The sequence below is a fragment of the Pantherophis guttatus genome, chromosome 2 (assembly GCF_059756535.1).
Source record: "Pantherophis guttatus breed Tessera chromosome 2, ASM5975653v1, whole genome shotgun sequence".
Classification (NCBI taxonomy): domain Eukaryota; kingdom Metazoa; phylum Chordata; class Lepidosauria; order Squamata; family Colubridae; genus Pantherophis; species Pantherophis guttatus.
The window spans coordinates 238582541-238604089 of NC_142064.1; the positions used below are offsets into that span (position 1 = coordinate 238582541).

The 21549-nt window shown below is 39.7% G+C and overlaps 1 protein-coding gene across 5 annotated transcripts in view; it reads right to left on the reverse strand.

Annotated features, from left to right (window-relative positions):
* Positions 1 to 21549, reverse strand: part of MITF (melanocyte inducing transcription factor) — a 188206-nt gene that overhangs the window by 81768 nt on the left and 84889 nt on the right. The window contains exon 1 of one of the 5 annotated variants that reach the window (XM_034440586.2): positions 6359 to 6417. The exons of the other annotated variants lie outside the window; for them this stretch is intronic. Within the exon in view, the coding sequence (XP_034296477.1) occupies positions 6359 to 6414 (56 nt within the window). The 5' untranslated portion in view covers positions 6415 to 6417. Of the gene's footprint in view, positions 1 to 6358; positions 6418 to 21549 lie in introns of those variants that run through there. 5 annotated transcript variants of the gene reach the window in all.

A 21549-nucleotide genomic window follows, 5' to 3' on the forward strand; every position in this document is an offset into this window, starting at 1 on the left:
TCAAGTGATATTGGATTAATCATTCCACTGATTGCCAAGTTTTACAGCTATATTTTAAAAAACTTGAAAATAATTTTCCTTGCTCTGCCAAGGACCTAATAATAAATATGCTGTATTGTTTTTACATATTGATTGAACATCATGGATAACTATTATGTGACAAATAGATGCCAAAATCATGGTCTATTTTAATTCCATAGGTTTTGTTTTTGGAAAGTTTGGTTCACAGCAGAGGTGGGTTTCAGCAGGTTCTGACCAGTTCTAGAGAACCGGTAGCGGAAATTTTGAATAGTTTGGAGAACCGGTAGTAAAAATACTGACTGGCTCCACCCCCATTTATTCTCTGCCTCCCAAGTCTCAGCTGATCAGGAGGAAATGGGGATTTTGCAGTATCCTTCCCCTGCAGTGGGGTGGGAATGGAGATTTTACAGTAAAAATTTCTGCCAAAAAAATTTCTTTCCCTGCCACGCCCACCAAGCCATGCCATGCCATGCCATGCTCACCAAGCCACGCCACGCCCACCAAGCCCACCAAGCCACGCCCACAGAGCCGGTAGTAAAAAAATTTGAAACCCACCACTGGTTCACAGTACAAAAATGTCTTGAGCATAAACTAAAGAAACTAGAAAGCAGTAGAAAAGAATATACTGTATGTAGCTCAGGGTTGAACTATGGAGTCCTTGATACTTTCTGAGTTTGGTTGTTTGCCTTCAGACATTTCATTACCCAACTAGGTAACATTATCAGTGTCTAGATGAGCATTGATAATGTTACCTAGTCCAATAATGAAACATCTGCAAGCAAACAACTAAGCTCAGAGAGCATAAGGAGTCCGTAAATTAGGAAACAGTAAGTTCCCAACTTACTGTAGCTATATAAAAATGCATTTTATTTATTATTTAATTAAATATTTTTAAAAATACTAAATGAAAAATGTGAAACGATCTACACTAGACTGGTGTATTCTGATCTAATGAAATTTCAATTGATGTTTAAAAGGTCTGTTTTGCCTTTCATGATTTCCTTATATGTAGAGTTTTCATTTTCAACTGCATATTGTGCATTTGTCATAAAATCTATGAAAAATAGTTTTCAACATTAAATTTTCCAAACATATTATATAAATTTCCCTAATACTGTTCCTTATGCAGAATTTCTTCAGTATGACTTATTTTAACATATCCAAAACAGATAAATTGCTATATTTATGTTCCAATGTATGCTAGCAAGACACTTATTTGCCCTAATAATTTTTAAATAGCTGCCAAATTGAAAATCTGGGCACTGGGGTTAAAAGCAAATCATTCCCCTAAGACCAGATAATAAGGTCATCAACTTGACATTAAATTTAGTTACATCTGAATATAATGCATAGTGCTGTGACTGAACACCGTATTCATTCATTGTTAAATTATCTTCGTTAACACCGAAGATGAGAAATGAATTCCTTGTAGATTGTAGGATTAGTTTGCTTCACTACTCCCCAATTCTTGTGCTCTGAAATGTTGAGTGATGAAATAAATTAACTACATAGTAGCTAGATGATTTACTTGGGAAGTGAATTAAAGAGAAACACATGCTTTCTTCCACTATTTAAATCTCAGTGATGTGGATTTTGTAAAATTTTGCTTTACAAGCCATTGACTTGCTTCTGTTGGCCATACTGGACCTTAAGTGAATGACGCTTATCATTATAGCAAATCACAGGGATATTTTTTGTTTGCTTTGATATTAAGATAAGCAGTCAATGATCTATTAGCTTATTTTTGGTGGCCAATTCTACAATTCTGATTCTACTATGACTGTCTTGATTCGTCTTGCACACAGAATTTGGATCTTTTCCCAAACTGTCCTTGATTTCAGAAAAAAGTTTCTAATCATTTTTTCATGCCTACTCTTTGTGACAGTATTCCTTGTTCTCTACTTGACTAACCTCTGCTATTAACTAGAAGCTAATCTAGGAATCACTTGTCTCAGTACTAAACTCCATTGTTAAGGCCTGAACTCTCATTTTTCTTTATACTGCCCAAATTGTCTCCTTAGTCCTAAAGATCTTGCGAATCTTTCACTTATCCCCTGAACCCCAATCCTTGCATATCTTGTGACAGGACTTGCCTGATAATCCGTTTTGCATGTTTTAGTGATTGACAGAAAGCACATCATTAGTCTGAGTTTCTAACTTTAAAATTAAAAGCTTTAATAGCCAAATGGGATATTATCATGATTGGTAGCCATTTTAATATTTTTTGTGGACAACATTATTCTAAACTTAGATTTAGTATCTAAACTCAGGCCTGAGGTATTTTGTCTAGCCAAAAATTACACTTACAAAAATTGTTAGAAATATAATTATCACTGATACTTCAACCGGTATCCAAGATTGTTCCATCACAAGAATGTAAACTTTGAAAAATGCGAAATCATACAGAGTTTCAACTCTTTATTTTACATCTATATTTATATACTGGTAGTCCTTGACTTCAATGAAGCCCAAAACCTCTGCTGCTAAGTGAAACAGTTGTTAAGTGAGTTTTTCTCCATTTTACAAACTTTCTTGCCACAGTTGTTCAGTGAATCACTGCAGTCGTTAATTGAATTATTTGGTCATTAAACAAATCTGACCTTTTTTAAAATTTATTTTAATTTATATGCCGCCCTTCTCCGGAGACTCAGGGCGGCTTACAAGGCATTAAGCAATAGCCTTTATACTTTTGTATATTTTATACAAAGTCAGCTTATTGCCCCCACAAACCGGGTCCTCATTTTACCTACCTTAGAAAGGATGGAAAGCTGAGTCAACCTTGAGCATGGTGAGAATTGAACTCGCAGTAATTGCAGGCAGCTGGAAGCTAAATACTACCTTTAACAGTAGCATTAGTCTGCTGCGCCACTCAGGCTTCTGACTTTGCTTGTCAGAAACCAGCTGGAATGTTACAAATGATGATCACTTGACCATGGGACAGTACATCTGTTATAAATACAGTATATGCCAGCTGCCAAGCAGCCAAATGTTAATCATGTGACCAATGGGAATGCTTCAATGGTTGTAAGTATGAAAAACAGTCATAGGTTACTCTTTTCAGTGCCATTGTAACTGTTCTGACCTACGCTTCCTTAAAAAGCAGGAAGCAGAGTCTTGGTCCCGGCAAAATCTCTTTTATTTACATGACTGTGAATTACTTTCATTCACTGTCAGCAAGGCCTGTCCAAACAGTCTTTCAGAGGAATATTTATCAACACACCTTATCTCACTTGGCAAGCTACCACGTAACTTGTTTCCAAACGCAGCACAAGGCAAAACGTGGCAGAGTCTTTCAGAGTTATGGAACGAATGGATTGTTTCCTGCAAAAGCCCACTCCCCGTTCGCTCCTCTTTTGTTTCCTTTGGGAGGGGCCAAATACCTCCAAGGTGTGGCTTTACTCCCAAGTCGACCCTGCTTTCTGAGTTGTTCTTGTCTTCTGACAGCTCTGCGTATGCGCACACTGGGAACAGGCTCCAGCTGTTCCTCTGCCTCACTGCTGTCTAGCTCCCTCTCTGCCTCTGACACAGAGCTTTCACCGAAGCTTTCCCTAGCCCCCAGGACCGGCCCATATTCCTCCCCAACCTACTCATTGTCTGACTCTGCAGCCAGCTCTGCTGGCCGCCAGCGGGCCACAACAGTAACTTTGAACTATCACTAAACAAATGGTTGTAAGTCAAGGAATACCTGTATCTTTGTACACCATCGCAAATCACATAATAGTCTCCAGGGTAGAAAAGGTTGTACCCAAGATCGATTTTCACCAACTATATCTTGTAATGTTAAAATCTAGATATATGTTAAAATCACTGTTTCTTCTGTACAACCTTCCACAAGGTTAATAGATGTGAGCAACCTTGGGAGATCCAGGTTCAAGCCGACTGCACCTGGACCTGAACTCCAATAACTCTCTCAGACCAATTTACCTTAAAGCTGCCTTTTCGAGATCAACATTGGGTGAGCTCCCTACCCCCACGAAAGCCATCTTTGCTCTTTGAAAAAGGCAGGATATAATGAAATATTTTTCTAATATTTTATTCTGTGTTCTAAATATGCTGTGTTCTAAATATCCCCTAAATATGGGGATCATTCTCCTCATCGTCACCTCATCAACGTGGCCAGTACCATCTAGTTATGCTGCTGAAATGACGCAAGACATTTTCCAATGTATCTGAAGATGGCTGAATTTCAGAAGCCTTCCACAGGATTCTCTGAATAAATTTGGCCGGAGAGTTCACACGCCCATGTACATATATTCAGATGGCGTTCCAGATTTAGATTCGCAAAATGCCACCCACAAGATCCGTCGGGGGGTGAAAAATTAGACCATCCTGTACCCCGTTTAGTATTTTTCCATTCCATGCCTATACTTTCTCAAGCCACTCAGCCGCAGTGTTTTTGTTAATCTAATGAGAGGCTCTCTCGTGGCCCAAGAACATTCACTAAATAATTATTAAGCTCTGGAGGTAGACGGTGGTGGTTCTCCTCACCCCCCCCCTTCTTTTTGCATGAGTTGCAGTTCAGTAAAATGCTTTAAGTTGATTGGCCTGAATGCTTAATTCGCTTACAGGGACACAAAGCTTAGTTGGAAATCTTTTACCAGGTAATGAAGTAGAGATGCAACAGGTCAGTTTAAAAAAAAAAAAAAGACATTCTGCAGAAGACTTAATGGCTAGTACTGCCCTGGAAAGTCCTAGAGGCAAATCAAGTTCATAGCCACCGGTCTGAAACTTCCACAGTATTCTTTTTAGAGTTGCTATGTAGGAACTCCTTTATCCTTATTTTTTTTCTTTGTACAAAATAACCAATTCAGAGTGTAGTCCTGGGTGCAAAATTAATGGCAAGCCATATTTCAGATTCCTCCACCCTTTAGATGCATCTAAATTAAGTGTAGGGTTGCTTTGATTAACACATTTTATTATTTTAAATTATTAACATTTTTCATGAAGTTTGTTTGTTGGAAAAACTACAAGTAATCCTCGTTTTAGGGCCACAAAATTTATGTTGTTAAATGTGACGTTTGTTAAGTGAGTTTTGCCCCATTTTATTTACTTGCCACAGTTGTTAAGTGAATCAATGCAGTTGATAAGTTCGTAACCCAGTTGTTTAGTGAATGCAGTTTCCCTATTGACTGTGTTTGTTAGAAGATCACAAAAAGGGATTGCATGACCTTGGGGACAGAGTAATGGTCATAAATATGAACCAATTGCCAAGCATCTGAATTTCGATCACAGGATTAGGGAATTGCTGCAAAGGTTGCAATTGTGAAAAATGGTCATAAGTCGCATTTTTCAGTGTATTCGTAACTTCGAACGGTCACTAAACAAACTGTTGTAAATGGAGGACTAGATGTATTGTAGTCAACATATGACCACAATAGGGGGTCAGAATTTCTGTTGCTAAGCAAGGCAATTTGTTAAGAGTCATGCCCGATTTTGCAACCTTTTTTGCCACGATGGCTAAACGAATCACTGCAGTTTTAATCAAATCATACACAGTTGTTAAGTGAATCCAGGTTCTCTCATTGACTTTGCTTGTTGGAAGGTGGCTGAGAAGGTCGCACATGGCGATCATGTGACCCTGGGAACTCTACAAATGTCATAACTACACGCTGGTTGCCAAGCGCCCAAATTTTGATGACATGCCCCTGGGGATGCTGCAACAGTCTTAAGTTGCAAGAATCGGTCATAAGTTACTTTTTTCGGTGCTGTTTTAACTGCAAGAGGTCACTAAATGAATGGTTGTAAGTCAAGGACTACCTGTCTTAGACTCTTGGTTATGTTTTCACCACTCGGTAGGACATTTTAAAATTTTCTGTGAATTGTTGCGATAGCAGACGAGCTAACTGCGTGGATACCACGAGAATTGCAAAAAGTATAACAACGCCTCCCAAATAGAGTGACAAATATCGGAAATTAAGAATGGACCTAACTTGTCTGGCTCATTCCTTCGAACAGAAAAGGAATCTCTTTCTTCCAACAGGAACCCAAATTCTATACAAAAGCTGTGCCTTGAGAAAAATGCTACACGGTTTTCCAATCGGCAAGAAGTTTAAATCCAAAATGCTGTGTTTCATCTCAACTGTAAATTCTAGCTCCTGTAACAACAACAATGAACATGTTGCCACAGCGCAGATATGTCCCTTATCTGCTTTTCACATTTCCATTGCTATCTTTATCTTATCCGGGCAGCCCCAGCAGCTGCTGTACCTTCTCCGATAGTAAGAAGCTAAAAAGCCTCAGTTCAGTCTGCTGTTCCTTTTTAAGGAAATCCCTTTTCAACAAAGGGGCTCTTGTCCTCCACTCCCCACCCCCACACCCCTTCGGAAGTGTCACTTACAGGTAGTGGCTTTCAAAGGAGCAAGGCATGAGCACCGGAATCCTAAGAGCTTCCATCTTTGCTCCCTTCCTGCTTAAAGGTGCTCTGCAAAGCCCTTGGAGAAGAGTCAAAGTCAAAGCAAATCCTGGCACTGGTTGTGTCACTAGGGGTGGCTCTTGATAAAGGCCTTGGCAACTCCAATCCCAACAGAGCCCAGGATTCCTTAGTGTCCCTGCATTAGCAGACCTGTTTAATCCAGCACCTACCTGTCAAGGGGACAGAAAAGAGTTTGTTGGAAGCAGAAGTGGGAGGGAGGGAGGAAGGAAGGAAGGAAGGAAGGAAGGAAGGAAGGAAGGAAGGAAGGAAGGAAGGAAGGAAGGAAGGAAGGAAGGAAGGAAGGAAAGAAAGAAAGAAAGAAAAGAGAGAGAGAGAGAGAAAGAAAAAAAGAAAGAGAGAGAGAGAGAGGAAGGAAGGAAGGAAGGAAGGAAGGAAGGAAGGAAGGGAGGGAGGGAGGGAGGGAGGGAGGGAGGGAGGAAAGGAAGGAAAGGAAGGAAGGATGGATGGATGGAAAGAAAGAAAAGAGAGAGAGAGAAAGAAAAAAAGAAAGAACGAGAGAGAGAGAGGAAGGAAGGAAGGAGGGAGGGAGGGAGGGAGGAAAGGAAGGAAGGAAGGAAGCAAGGAAGGATGGAAAGAAAGAAAGAAAGAAAAGAGAGAGAGAGAAAAAGGAAGGAAGGAAGGAAGGAAGGAAGAGGGAGGGAGGAAAGGAAGGAAGGATGGGAAGAAAGAAAGAAAGAAAAGAGAGAGAAAAAGGAAGAAAGAAAGAGAGAAAGGAGGAAAGGAGGAAGGAAGGAGGAGGGAGGGAGGGAAGGAAGGAAGGATGGAAAGAAAGAAAGAAAAGAGAGAGAGAGAAAAAGGAAGAAAGAAAGAGAGAAAGGAAGAAAGGAGGAAGGAAGGAAGGAAGGAAGGAAGGAAGGAAGGAAGGAAGGAGGGAGGAAAGGAAGGAAGGAAGGTAGGAAGGAAGGATGGAAAGAAAGAAAAGAGAGAGAGAGAAAAAGGAAGGAAGGAAGGAAGGAAGAGGGAGGGAGGAAAGGAAGGAAGGATGGAAAGAAAGAAAGAAAGAAAGAAAGAAAGAAAGAAAAGAGAGAAAAAGGAAGAAAGAAAGAGAGAAAGGAGGAAAGGAGGAAGGAAGGAAGGAAGGAGGAGGGAGGGAGGGAGGGAAGGAAGGAAGGATGGAAAGAAAGAAAGAAAAGAGAGAGAGAGAAAAAGGAAGAAAGAAAGAGAGAAAGGAAGAAAGGAGGAAGGAAGGAAGGAAGGAAGGAAGGAAGGAAGGAAGGAAGGAAGGAAGGAAGGAAGGAAGGAAAGAAGGAAGGAAGGAAGAATTGTAGAGGTGTCGAGACATCCACAATTTAGCTGAAGGTAAAGCACAAATTCACCTGTCTGTTTTGCTCTCTTTAGCTTCTGCAACACAGATTCCTATATGTATATCTATCCTATACTTACATATCTCCAGCAGCATTGACAGGGTATGTATTTGAGCAGATTGAAATAAGGCTTTGGGGAAGGGAGAAAGAAAACAACTTGACCAGCATACAGGTAGTCCTTGACTTTTATTTAGTGACCGTTCAAAGTTACAACGGCACTGAAAAAAGTGAGTTATCACCAGTTTTTGCAGCATCTTCATGATCATGATCATGTGATCAAAATTCAGATGCTTGGCAACTGATTCATACTTATGACCGTTGCTGTGTCCCAAGGTCATGTGATCACCTTTTGCAACCTTTTGATGGTCAAGGCCAATGGAGAAGTCAGGTTCACTTAACAACAAGATTGCTAACTTATCAATGGCAGTGATTCCCTTAACAACTGTGGCAAGAAAGGTTGTAAAATCGGGCAAAACTCACTTAACAAGTGTCTCACTTAACAACATAAATCAATTGTGGTTGTAAGTCGAGGACTACCTATATAATAAGTTTTATAATAGATTTAGTCGACTGGCCCCTTTAGCCTCACTTTCTCCACGTATTTTTCCAAAACAGACCCAGGAGAAACCATTTGATGTAAATATCTGAATCCCGGGTGTTTCAATTCATATCCCATGAATTGAATATATAGGTTCACCCTAAATATGTACAGGAGTGAAAAAAAGATAATGGCCATAATTTCTTGATTCTTATTAAAGACACTTTTTGTTCCCTACAAATCATGCTTAAAGTTTAATTTATGGTAATCCAACACTTCCATGCAGCTCAGTTAAGCATTAAACATGTTTTAATCACCGTTCCATGGATCTCACTGTGTTTTATGGGAGTTCGTCTAATGCTATATTGATGGGTACTTGATTTGCAGATTATTGAATCTAGGTTATTCTTGCAATCATTAACAACACTGATATGAATCACTAATCAGCACTTCAGAGGGTCATAGATAGACTGAAAAAAGCATTACCGAGAAGGAGGCCTAGCAGATCTATTTTGGTAGGTGGAATGCTCGTATTTCCCACTGGGATTTCAAAGGAACTGTCGAACTGTTATAAGGAATAGCATTGATTGATGATATTAAATAACTACAAAGAATGCACGGCACCTTGCATGTCATGTCCAAGACCCTTTGTTTAAATAGGGCAGAGCATCCTCTCCTGAATATGTGGTGCTCCTTTTCAGATACTGGATCATATAGTGACCAGAGAGCTTATGCAGGAAGAAAAGCAGATTTTCTCCAACTCATACTGTGCTTAATTGGATAAATGGCCTAGATATTTATTTCATTCTCATGAATTAACATCTTTCAAAATGTAACCTTTAATTTATATATAACTTCTTGAATTCCTCATGCTGTACAAAATTGACTATCTTCCATCATACAGTACGTGTATGCCAGGGGTGAAATGCTACCAGTAATATATATATATATTATTGTCATCCATGTACTCTATGCCACATGCTAAATAAATAAATACTATAAATAATAATACTGTGTTAAATAGAAATACAAATAAACGACACCTGCCTTGTCAACTAAGAAATGATAAAACGTACAATTTATTATTTCTGTTATTTGTTATTACAATATATTGATGTTTAATTATATTTGTTATGTATTCACTTTTGGAGGGGAAATTAAGCGGAAAAATCCTCAATGTTGATTGGACAACCCCCTAGCCAAGAAACTATATAAAGGGAGCTGTGAACTGGGATCTTTGCTGGATTTGTCACTGTGAAATAAAGAGCTGCTGTTGTTCGCACAGACCTGGCTCCTGGCTCCTCACTCGCCCAACATAACAATATTGGATATCCAGAGTTACTTTTACAAGATGCACAGGTGTAGAAAACCAATAAATAAATATCAATCAATCCTGGGACTGACTCTTTTTGTGCCAAATCTTCTTGTTCCCTAAGATCTGATGTAAAGGCCCTTTTCCATATCCGAAATGTGATGGAGAGACAGTTCAAGGGGATGAGAGAAAAACTTTTCTAATTTTGGAATTCCCTGCCTCAAAAGACAGACTTGGCAAAGTTTTATTAATATTTTTTCTTTTTTTTAATAATTTTTATTGTAGTTTTCCTTTTCCAAAACTCTAATACATAATATTTTCTAATCTGATGCACAAATAATCTAACTTTTACTTTGTATTATGCTTTTGCTAATAAATCTCTCCTATATTTATAGTTTCATATTTTTTCCCCAATATCATTAGCTGGCATTGGTTTTAATGGTGGTTTAGCTAGCCTTAGTAAATAAACAAATTACATGAATAAATAAATAAATGGTGGGGTGGGACGACAGGAATCTAACTGCAAAAGAAGCTGTTTAGAGAGTGTGTCTTTTACAATGAATCTTTACACATAGATCCTAGTTTTTATTTTAAAAGAAGACAACCAAAGAAGAGGAATGTCACCCAGTTTAAAAAAAATAAAGAAAACAATGGTGTCACAAAGTTCAAAGGCATACTTTTCAAAAGTTCTTGATCAGGACAAATGAAAGCTACAACTGCAGCTAAAGCCTTGTTCCTTGAATTGTAGGAACATGTTGAAAGAGTCAGATTTTCCAGCTATCCTTAAACCAAAAATAATACCAGCTTCCTTATTCAGCAGTTTGTATACAGTATGCCTTTGCAGACCTGCCTGCATTACACTTATCTTTCAAATGTGCCTTTCCTTTTAGGAGCTTGTACATCACAACCTCGAGTTGCCTTTCCCGAAGCTTTTCATAAAATGTCCTTTTTAGCCATATCATGTTTACAACACATTGAAATATATGGCACAGTACAATAATGGAAATGTCTACATGGAGGCTATAATTAGTCTCAGGAGATCAAATATAAAGTTCTTTCTCCAGTTCAGTCAAAATTAATCCATTCACTTGGATTTTGAATGCGAGGGGACTCTTAAAGCCAGTGAAATTCTTAAACTGCAACAAAATTCACAAGAACAGGATGACACAAATTTTTGAATGAAAGCTTGTCAATCATAACGGTTTTTAACCGTTTTACTTTTTTGGCTGTTCACCGCCCTGAGTACTTCGGGAGTAGGGCAGTATATAAATTTAATTATAAATAAATAAATAAAATTATAAATAAAGTGTAACTTGCTATGTTGCTAGACCAGTGATCGGCAAACTCATTAGTCAACAGAGCCAAATATCAACAGTACAACGACTGAAATTTCTTTTGAGAACCAAATTTTTTAAACTTAAACTATATAGGTAGGTGCATTGTTATTAACTTAATTAGTTCTTTTTAACTACAATTAAAAAGTAGGGGGAGGGGGATGCAACACGCGGAGGGCCAAGTCCGCTCCTGTTCACCTCCCCACACTTGTTTACCCATCCCAGAGAGCTTGGCTATGCCTCCCTCCGACCCAGCCGCCTTCCTTGCTGACGTCACTCCTCAGCGAACTCTTCTGTCCTCGGCTGTTGCAAAGAAGCGGCAGCTCTGGGTGCGCCACGCCCACTTTGTTCTCTTTGAGAGCTGCTTTGCACCTTGTTTGCAAAGCAGCTCTCAAAGAGAAAGAAGCGGGCATGGCTCACCCAGAGCTGCCGCTTCTTTGCAACAGCTGAGGACTTCTTCCGCTTGGAGCTCCAAACTGCGGGGAGGGGGGGGGGCGGCTGCAACACCGGCAGCTTCAGTGGGCTCCTTCCCTCAGTGGTTTGTTTCCTTTAACTAATTAAAGGCTGCTCCGCGCCTTTTGATCTTTCTAGCCAGCCACTGGCGCACAGCCCCGAAAAGACCTTCTGGTCACTGCCGCCATCTTCGCGCATGCGCAACTTTCTTCTCACCGGCTGAAGGACTTTTCAGCACTTTGTGGACTTTTCAGTATTTTGTGGAAGAGCCACACTCAAGGGGCCAAAGAGCCGCATGTGGCTCGTGAGCCATGGTTTGCCGATCACTGTGCTAGACAATCTACGATTAGATCTCTGTGTTGTTTTTAGAAAGAAATTGCCCGTGTCGGACAAGGAGAGCAGGTTCAATCATGAAGATTAAAATGGGGAACAAAAGGCTTAACTTTTCTTCGTAAATTTGTTAGCCCTCCTGGGTAAACCAGAAAGGAAACACAACTAGATGAGCTAATCCTGCTTATTATAAGGTGACATTCCTGGAAACGTACAAGTCAAAGTCCAAACTTCCCAGTTTGCCGCTTTTAACCATCTTGACCACTAAGGTTGGGTCCTTCCTAAATTTCATCCTCTATTTCTCCATTGGGGGTTTCCATAGCCATCCTTTGCTATTCCAGATTTGTGTTATTTCAAGTCAGGTTATCTTGATCAATAGCCATGAGAGGGCAAACTGTAATGAGAGAGGCCATATACATCAGAGGTGGTATTCAGCAGGTTCTGACCAGTTCTGGAGAACCGGTAGCGGAAATTTTGAGTAGTTCAGAGAACCAGTAAATACCACCTCTGACTGGCCCCGCCCCCATCTATTCTCTGCCTCCCGAGTCCCAGCTGATCAGGAGGAAATGGGGATTTTGCAGTAACCTTCCCCTGGAGTGGGGAGGGAATGGAGATTTTACAGTATCCTTGCCCTGGAGTGGGGTGGGATTGGAGATTTTACAGTATCCTTCCCCTGCCACACCCACCAAGCCACGCCCACAGAAATGGTACTAAAAAAATTTGAATCCCACCACTGATATCTTTCTTGGTAAAAATACAGAAGTGGTTAGTCATTGTTTTCTATCACTGGTGGTGATTTTGGAGAGGAGGATTGTTTTGGTTTTTTTTAATCTCCCAGTCTTCCCTGGAATCTCTGGTTATCTCCAATTTAACTGCCAACCAGATCCAATCCTCATATGAGGCTATAACATATGAAGAACAGTTACAGGAATTAGGTCAGTGGTGGGTTTCTATCGGTTCGCCCCGGTTTGAAGCGCGCACAAAGCGTGTGCGCGAAGCGAACCGGTTGTAACACCAGTTGAAACCCACCACTGAATTAGGTATGTCTAGTTTAATGAAAAGAAGGACTAGGGGAGACATGAAAGCAATGTCCCAATATCCGAGGAGCTCCTACAAAGAAGAGGGAGTCAAACTATCTTCCAAAGCACCAAAAGGTAAGACAAGAAACAATAGATGGAAACTAACAGAGGAGAGAAGCAAACAAGGACTAAGGAGACACTTCCTAACGATGAGAGCAATCAACCAATGGAACAGTTTGCCTTAGATATTGTGGGTACTCCATCACTGGAGGCTTTCAAAGAGACTGGACAACCATTTATCTGAAATGGTATAAGGTCTCCTGCTTGAGCAGGGGTTTGGACTAGAAGACCTCCAAGGTCTTTTCCAACTCTATTATTCTATGTTCATCAAAGACCAGTCAATGTCTGCTAAAACCCAATTCCTGTTAACTACTATACATTAAATAATATTCAGCACATCTCGGGATGTAAAGTTGATGGGTTCTATTCTCTTTTGTTATGATTCTTTGCTTTTGACTTGGATATAACTTGAAGGGATGTCTTCCAACATAAAAGTACACTTTATAAAGTAGGTGCATGGCTATCGTACATTGTCTGGAGGTCTCACAGCAGCCCTGATCATGTTAAATTAATGTTGCTGAATCTTGGCAACTTTAAGATGTGTGGACTTCGACTCCCAGAACTCCCCAAATGTCTGGGAATTGAAATCCACACATCTTATTAAATATTATTTACGTTGTTTGAAACCTTTATGTAGCCATCTATCTTTCAGCCAACTTTAGGGAGCACCCAATCAAAATTGCCACAGTTGAGAAATACTAGTCTAAACTCAATCACAGTTTTCCACCACTTCCGCCTCCCCACAGGGGTGACAGAAATGGCAATCATTTGGTCCATGTGATTCACAATGGAAGTGCAATCGTTCCGGATTGTGGTTAAGTGAATTGCATACAATTCCTTCAGCTAAATCATTTATCATTGTGAAATATTTTGGTCATTTCAGTTGTAAACAGATTTGAAACATAAAATTGTGGATTTCAACAAAATGTACCCGATTTGCTTGTCTTGCCAACACTCTACACAGACTGTTTTATCTTTTTATCTCTCTCTCTCTCTTCCTCTCTCTCTCTCTCTCTCTGTTAAATGAGAGGCCTAGTTGGAACAATTCACATATGGCAATGATGAAAAGCGGTTTTGTAGCAAACACTAGAGAAATTGTTCCCTCTTATATAAAGATTGCTCCTATAGCGTTGCCAAAGTCATGGTGATTTTGCATTAGTTACTACGCAAATCTGCCAAGTGGTCAACGTCAACACGCATACCTGATTTTTTGGCAAGAAGGGTAAAAGGAAAGCATCACTGCATTTTGCTGTTGGCCCCTTTCTCATAATTATATCGCTAAAAATAGACAAGAGCAATAAAGTTTAGCAATTAAAATATTTTTAGTGAGTAAAAAGGGCTTGATCAAATGGAAGGAAATTAAAGATATACTCTATTTATACAGCCCTAAAGGAATATCTGAGCATAGAAAGTCGATTCAAAGCCAAGAAGCATTCAAAGGCAAATCCATGTTATTACTTGCTACTTTAGATCTTCTTCTGTATGGTGACTTGCTATAATGGAGATAAAATATGCATGCAGAATATTCAAAGTGAAGAACCTTGCTTCCCTTGGATGAGGTGAAAAATCATGTTTCCTCCAGGGCACAAAGCACCTTATTAGGACAAACACAACTGCCACACTCCTTATTTTCACAACTTTTATATTGCCTAACTGCCATTAGGGATGAAATACAGATTATACTGATTTTTTTTTCCAAAGCCCAAAGAAGCCCAAAGGCATTTTTCTTCTGAAAAGGTGAAAAAGAAACCCTGAGCTTTCATAACATCTTATCTCTGGATGATAGCTTTAAGTTTTGAGATGTCAAAAAAAAGTAATTTAAATGTTTTCACAGAAAAAGAACAATAGCATGGGATAATTATGACATAATGGCACCAATGGTGTTTTTCTTTCTTTTCTCAAATTCCAAACATTTTGGAAGAATGGTGGTCAAAAGACAAAACTTATCTTTTATTATGACTTGTGATAGCCAGAAAAGCCAAAATAAATTTGTTTCTCATGAGGAGTTGTTTATGGTTAACTCTAAAACCTTATTATAATCAGTATTCCAAATTTATCTGAACACTTAATCCATTTATATATTCATAATATCAAAATATTTAGTTTTTTGCTGTTTGTTTCAGATTCTTTGAATTCTCCAGCTCACCTGATGAAGACTTTTGAAAGTTGTCTTTCCAAAGGTCTCTAATAACTTTAAGATAGTTAACAGGCAAGTTACTAACGTGATTAGAAAGTGAGGTTTTCAAATGTAGGGTCCTTTAAAAAGCTCCACCATGGTTGCAACCAAAATGGCTGATCTTGTCATCTCCCATGCTTAAATACATGGAAAATCACTGTCCTGTGGTCTGTTTGCAAGAAGCAACCATGTGGAGCACATGTGGGCAATCTCACTTCCTCTCCTTATTCAAAGAGGTTCCAAGGAACCAGTCTAATCATTAGTTCCTTGGTCTTCACCATGATTGTCAGCTCTGCTTTTGCAGAGAATAACTTCTACAGAATGTTCAGTTGAAACGTACAGGAATTTTATTCAGCAGCAAGTCACAGAGTGGTTGTTATTCTTTAGTTTTCTGGTGTCAGCATTCCAGAAAAAAAACCCCAACTCCATGTAAAAACTCTGAAGCGAGCATTTTTCAAAGTTCTATTACTAGAATAGGTAAACTGGCACATCTGGGAAAACCCGAATCTGAGAGGTCCGGATTTTCCCTCAGTAAATCAAAATCCCCCAAACCATCCACTCACTCCTCAGTCGATCACATATCCAATCACTGTCCGTCCCATCTCGAGACAGCACTCCGACCACTCCTTCTCCAGATGCAGGATCGGGCTGATCTTGACCGACAGGAAGAATGCTATTATGTCTACAGACAACCCCACTACTAAATCCCCCCTCCTACTTTCCCACACATGAGAAGGTGGCAGCATGGAAGCTTCCGGCCTAATATGGCTTCCAAAGCTGACATCTGGTTATATATTGGCAGTGTTCCAATAGTTCTGGGAAAGGCTTCATGGATATACCTGCATTTATCAACTAAACTATATATATTAAAAATACAATCTGATATCTTAATTCAATATTTAATAAGCATACGGGTGGTTCTGTTTATTTTTAAGGTGTTATGTCTGAGCAAGCATTAACCGCAGGTCAAACAGCTGGAATCATTTGCATACTACATCAATGGAGAAAAAAGATTCATTTCTATTTAAATGATGCTTACTTAAAACTAAGATTTTATTAGAAGATATTCATCACAAACTTCTTCTATTGTGGGCTGTGTAATCTAATCATCTCCTGGAACCCCAAGCTAGTCTCCTGTGGTTTCTTTTATTTGTTACTTTATACCAGCCATCCAACTTGCTGCTAGGATAAGTGGCAAAGTGAGAAAGTGCATTCCACCTGCTCAGATGGCCTCCTTCCACAATATCTGCTATTTGTCAACCCTGAAGTTGATCTGACCAGAGCCATATTGGAGCTTCAGTGCTGCCACACTAGAGCTGAGGGATAGGGAGGGGGGCTTAGAGATAGCTGGGGTTTTGTAGGCAAGGGTACCAAGGACATTCTCACACCTGGCCATGGAAGGAGGAGTGAGGTCACCAGGCAACCAAGCAGCGTCTTGATTGGACCATGTGACTGATTGTTTGGGGTTGAGGGAAAACTTTCTCTTTTAATTAGGTTAAAATTGCAGGAACCTTTTCACCAGATCTGTGCCAATATCTCCAATAAAGCTATTCTTTGAGGAAGTCATCTGCCTTGTAATTTTGGTTGCTATGGGTTTATTACTTGGAACCCTGACACTTATTTCTAATTTATTGCCCTTTTATGACAACACTAGTTGTGATAAGGATTGAATGGTATTTTTCCTTTAAACTTAAATTGTCCAACTAATCATGTTGTTGACAAAAAGCAAATGTTTTGGCCTTCAGCTTCCATCAGCTTCTCCCAAAGCACCCAACGCAAAGGAATATGTCAATTTACACAAAATATTTGATGGGTACAAAGATCAATTGTGCCTGCTGGATAAAATAAATTGCAAATTCTGAAACATGTGGATAGGATGCATAAGATAATTAATTATTTATTTATTTATTTATTTATTTATTTATTTATTTATTTATTTATTTATTTGTCAGATTTATATGCCGCCCTTCTCCCGTAGGACTCGGGGCAGCTCACAACAATAAAACAACCTGACAATAGATAAAAATTAAATAATTTTGGGCTTTTAAAAACCAATTTAAAATCCCAAATCCCCAAGTTAAAATCCACAGCAGATCAGGGAAGTTGCTGAAAGACCCATGTCTTTAGGCCGGCGAGGAAGGTGCAAAGGTTGGGGGCCATCCGGAGCCCGGTGGGCAACCCATTCCAGAGGGTTGGTGCAACCACAGAGAAAGCCCTCATCCTGGGGACTGCCAGCCGACACTGTCTGGCCGAGGGAACCTGGAGGAGGGCAGCCCTATGTGAGCGCACTGGGCGGTGGGAGGCCAGTAGGAGGTGATTCTCCAAATACCCAGGGCCAATTTAAGCAAGTTTTTCTTTATGTAATTGTTAATCATGCCTTCCACTTTCATACTATCTCTTCATTCTTGGATGAGAACTTGAAGAAGGAAAACTTGATACTTCAATGTGACTCTATGCAGAAGAGACCAAGAATGGATGCTGATCACCTTATTGAGATGGCTGTGTAGTTGGATCATCACTCACTCAGGGAGATCATAACATTGGAAGTGCTAACAGCTAATATTACTAATCCATTTCCTTGATCCAGGAACTTATAACTGAAGTAATGTTTGGATAGTCGATTTCTTAGCTAAGTCTTCATAGGGCAGCAACTTATGTTAACAGAAGATAAGGAAAACTGAAAAGGATTAAATGATAACCGAGCTTGGTTGTTTTCTTGTAAACATTTCATTACCCAACTAGGTAACATCTTCAGTGGTAGAAAGGAATGGGATTTGCTCCCTATATTCATGGCTTGCCTTATCAGTGTAGGCGGGACTGGCATTTTATTCTTGGTAAATCCTTGTTTACTGTCTGTCTGAACTGATAGTTCCTTGATGTTGTTTACAGTTCATTATAAAATATTATATAACCATTTACTATATTTTAGTGTAAAATTATATTATTAAATATTTATTATAAAAAAATTATATAACCGTAATACCATATAACTGTTATAACTGTTCGTGCCATTTAAAAGAAACGATCAAAAAGTTAAAAAGGAAATGAAAAGATCAAAACACTTCTTTGCCAGCAATCAATGCCCAGTTAAGCAGGGATTATCACCAGAATTAATACTAAACTAGATCAATAATCAAGCAGTAAATAATATCCCAATCAAGAAACTACCAACTCAGGCAAAAAAACTAACAGTAAACAACAGCCTAATCAAGTAATTACCAAGAAGAAAATAACTCCCCCATCAACATTGACAGGTCAAGTCACATATATATACAGAGAGCAAACCCTACTCCTTTCTAACAGTGAAGAAGTTACCTAGTTGGGTAATGAAATGTCTACCAAAAAAACCAACAACTAAGCTCAGAGAATACCAAGGACACCACAGTTCAACTCTGAGCTATAAATATTCTCTTCTATTGATTAAATCAGTGGTAACAGATTAAGTGAAGGCAACTTGAATTCAATCACTTTGAGGGCCACTTAGCTCATGCCATATGGTAACTATGACCTGCCATTGTCAATGTGTTGTTATATGGGTTTGTGATATTAAAATACTTACAATTGAAGATATCACTAGATATTAATATAATAGCTAACATAGCCGTCCAAATTTATTTTTGTGACAAATTATTTCTTTTGACTCTATTATGGAATTATGTCCTTAAGATCCAATTGCAATAAAGGGACGAGTCCTGTTGTCTACTCCGCCTAGGACTCTTCACTTGTACCCCTGTAACCTTTACTTGCAATAGATACAGAAACTACAACAATCCTTGCTTTTAGCAAATGAGAACATCAATCAGATGACATCAAGAAATAGGTCCACAGGTTCATCTTGTCATCATTTGTACATATATTTCATAAGGTTTGCTCATCTAGGAATGCATCTTTCCCCTTTAAATAACATATGAAAAGTTCAAAATCACACACCCCACCAATTGAATTAAATTTTGTGAATGAGTGAACTTTATGAATGACTGAAGTGAAATTTAGAAACAGAGTTCAAATAAAGGAGCAGACCAGAAAGGAAGAAATGTGACCACAGAAAAAATGTGTTCTGGGGAATTCTGAACTCAACTATGAGGGTGAAAAAGTTATTTCCTGCCGTCTGCAGAGCGTGCGTTCTAAAAACAGATTACTGTCCTGTATGGATGATGTAAGTGAGTGTTTCTTACTGGGAAAGGAGAGACATATGAGAAGATAGGGCAGATTCTAGGGAAGAAGCTCAATGAATGATTGAACAAGGAAAACAAATAGGAAGAGGACGTTATACTTGGCTAATCTTAAAAAAGAACGAACACAAAATTCTTCTACTGGTCTCAAAAGAAATACAACAGACTATGAACTAGAAGAAGAACTTTGAACTAGAAGTAGTCGTCAACTTATAACCACATCTGAGCCCAAAATTTCCACTGCTAAGCAGTTAAAAGTTTTGCCTCATTTTATGACCATTTTTGCCACAGTTGTTAAAAGAATCACTGCAGTTTTTAAGTGAATCATTGTTAAGTGAATCTGCAAAGTCAATAGGACTTTGCAGAAGCCAGCTGAGGAGGTTACAAAATAGTGATCGCATGATCAGAGGTGGGCTTCATATACTGTAGCAACTGGTTCGCCAGGCACTGGAAATGTGAGTGTGTGTGCATGTGCGCGCGCTCGCTTCACTTGCCCACACGCCATCCGCGCATGTGTGCGGGGTCACAAAACACGGCAATACGCTCATGTGCACCGTCCGCACATGCATGCAATGTCAAACAACACAGCAATTCGATCGCGTGTGCCATCCATGCATGCATGCGGTGTCAAAAGCACAGCAATATAGGACGGGATTGCGCCCGGGCAGGTGGGTTTGCCCAAACCGGTCTGAACCGGCTGAATACCACCTCTGCACATGACCCTGGAACAATACAATCATCATAAATACATGCCAGTTGTCAAGCACCTGAATTTTGATGACATGGGGATGCTACAATGGTCATACATGGGAAAACTGGTCACAAGTCACTTTTTAGTGCCATTGTAACTTTGAACAGTCACTAAATGAATGGTTCTATGTCCATGACTACCTGTAGTAGATTTCAGTATATACAACAGGCTTGCAGTTCTCCTTGAGAACAACCTGGCATATGACTGAAACTTTAAATGTTGCTTAAAGAAAAAGTTAGAGAGTTGGAACAGTAACTGGTCATGCTTCAGCTGATGAGATGAACTAACAGGGGAAGTGACTCTCCATAAGGAAAAGATTCCAAGAAAAGACACAATCCAGTAGCAAGAACAACAACCACTAGCAATAAATAAAGAATATACTTTGCATTACAGAAACAGTTTCCAGACCTTGCAAAGGAAACAGGCCCTGAGCCTTCAGGTAAAGAAAACGAATCACTGCAGATCAGAAATGAAGAAAGTACATCACTGAAGGGCTGGAGGGCAACAGCTGTGCCTTGCAAGAAGCTAAACTTTGGGATAGTTTATTATTTAATATTACAAGAAACTGAACAAATGCGTGTCAAATGGACCCCTTACGGCAGGGGTGTCAAACTGGATTTCTTCAAGGACGGATCAGCATTGTAGTTCTCCTCTGCAGGCCGGGGCGGTGGGAACAGATGCCTCCTGCAGCACCCTGCCTCCCAAAATGGGACACAAGGGGTCCCTGTGCGGTCCCCCTGCACCTCATTTTCACCCTCCATGGCCCCCTGCAGCACTCTGCTGGCTGTTTTCAGCCCATTTTTCAGCCAGTTTTAGGCCTGTTTTTCGGCCCACAGAGTGCTGCAGGAGGCCATGGAGGGTGAAAACGAGGTGCGGAGGGATCCCACGCAGCTCATTTTAGCCGTCAGAGGCACCACGGACCGGTCCTTTGATATTTCCAGGCCAGCCCCATAGGCCGGATTTAAGCACCCCACAGGCCAGATGCGGCCCGCAGGCCTTGAGTTTGACACCCCTGCCTTATAGGTCCTCCTCAACTTACAACAAAAATTGAGTCCAAGATTTCCGTTACTAAGCAAGAGCATTGTTAAGTCAGTTTTGTCCCCTTTACAACCTTCTTGCCACAGTTAAGTGAATCACAGCAACTGTTAAGTTAGTCACGGTTGCTAAGTGAATCTGGCTTGTCTATTGACTTTGCTTGTCAGAAGTTCGCAAAAGGCGATCATATGACCCAGGATCTTGCAGCATCATAAATACACTGCCGATTGCCAAGCGTCTGAATTTTGATAACTATTATCACCCATCTCCAACAAAGGTATGTGATGGTCTCTGAAAAATACTTTTAAAAAAGCATGATGTAGACACGATAGGGAAATTAGATTGTCATCAGTTGTTCGCTAGGATGACCCTTCTAAGAAATGGCAAACTTTTCTTTTACTGATTCTTCTTCTGAAAGGCAAAAGAAGACAAAAAGATGTAGCAATCCTTAAGCCACTACTAACCAACAGGGAAAAAACTTGTTTTGATGAAATCAAAGTAAAAGTAAGTGGAGTTATGTAAAAATGGCATTTTTGATCTTTCTTTTACTA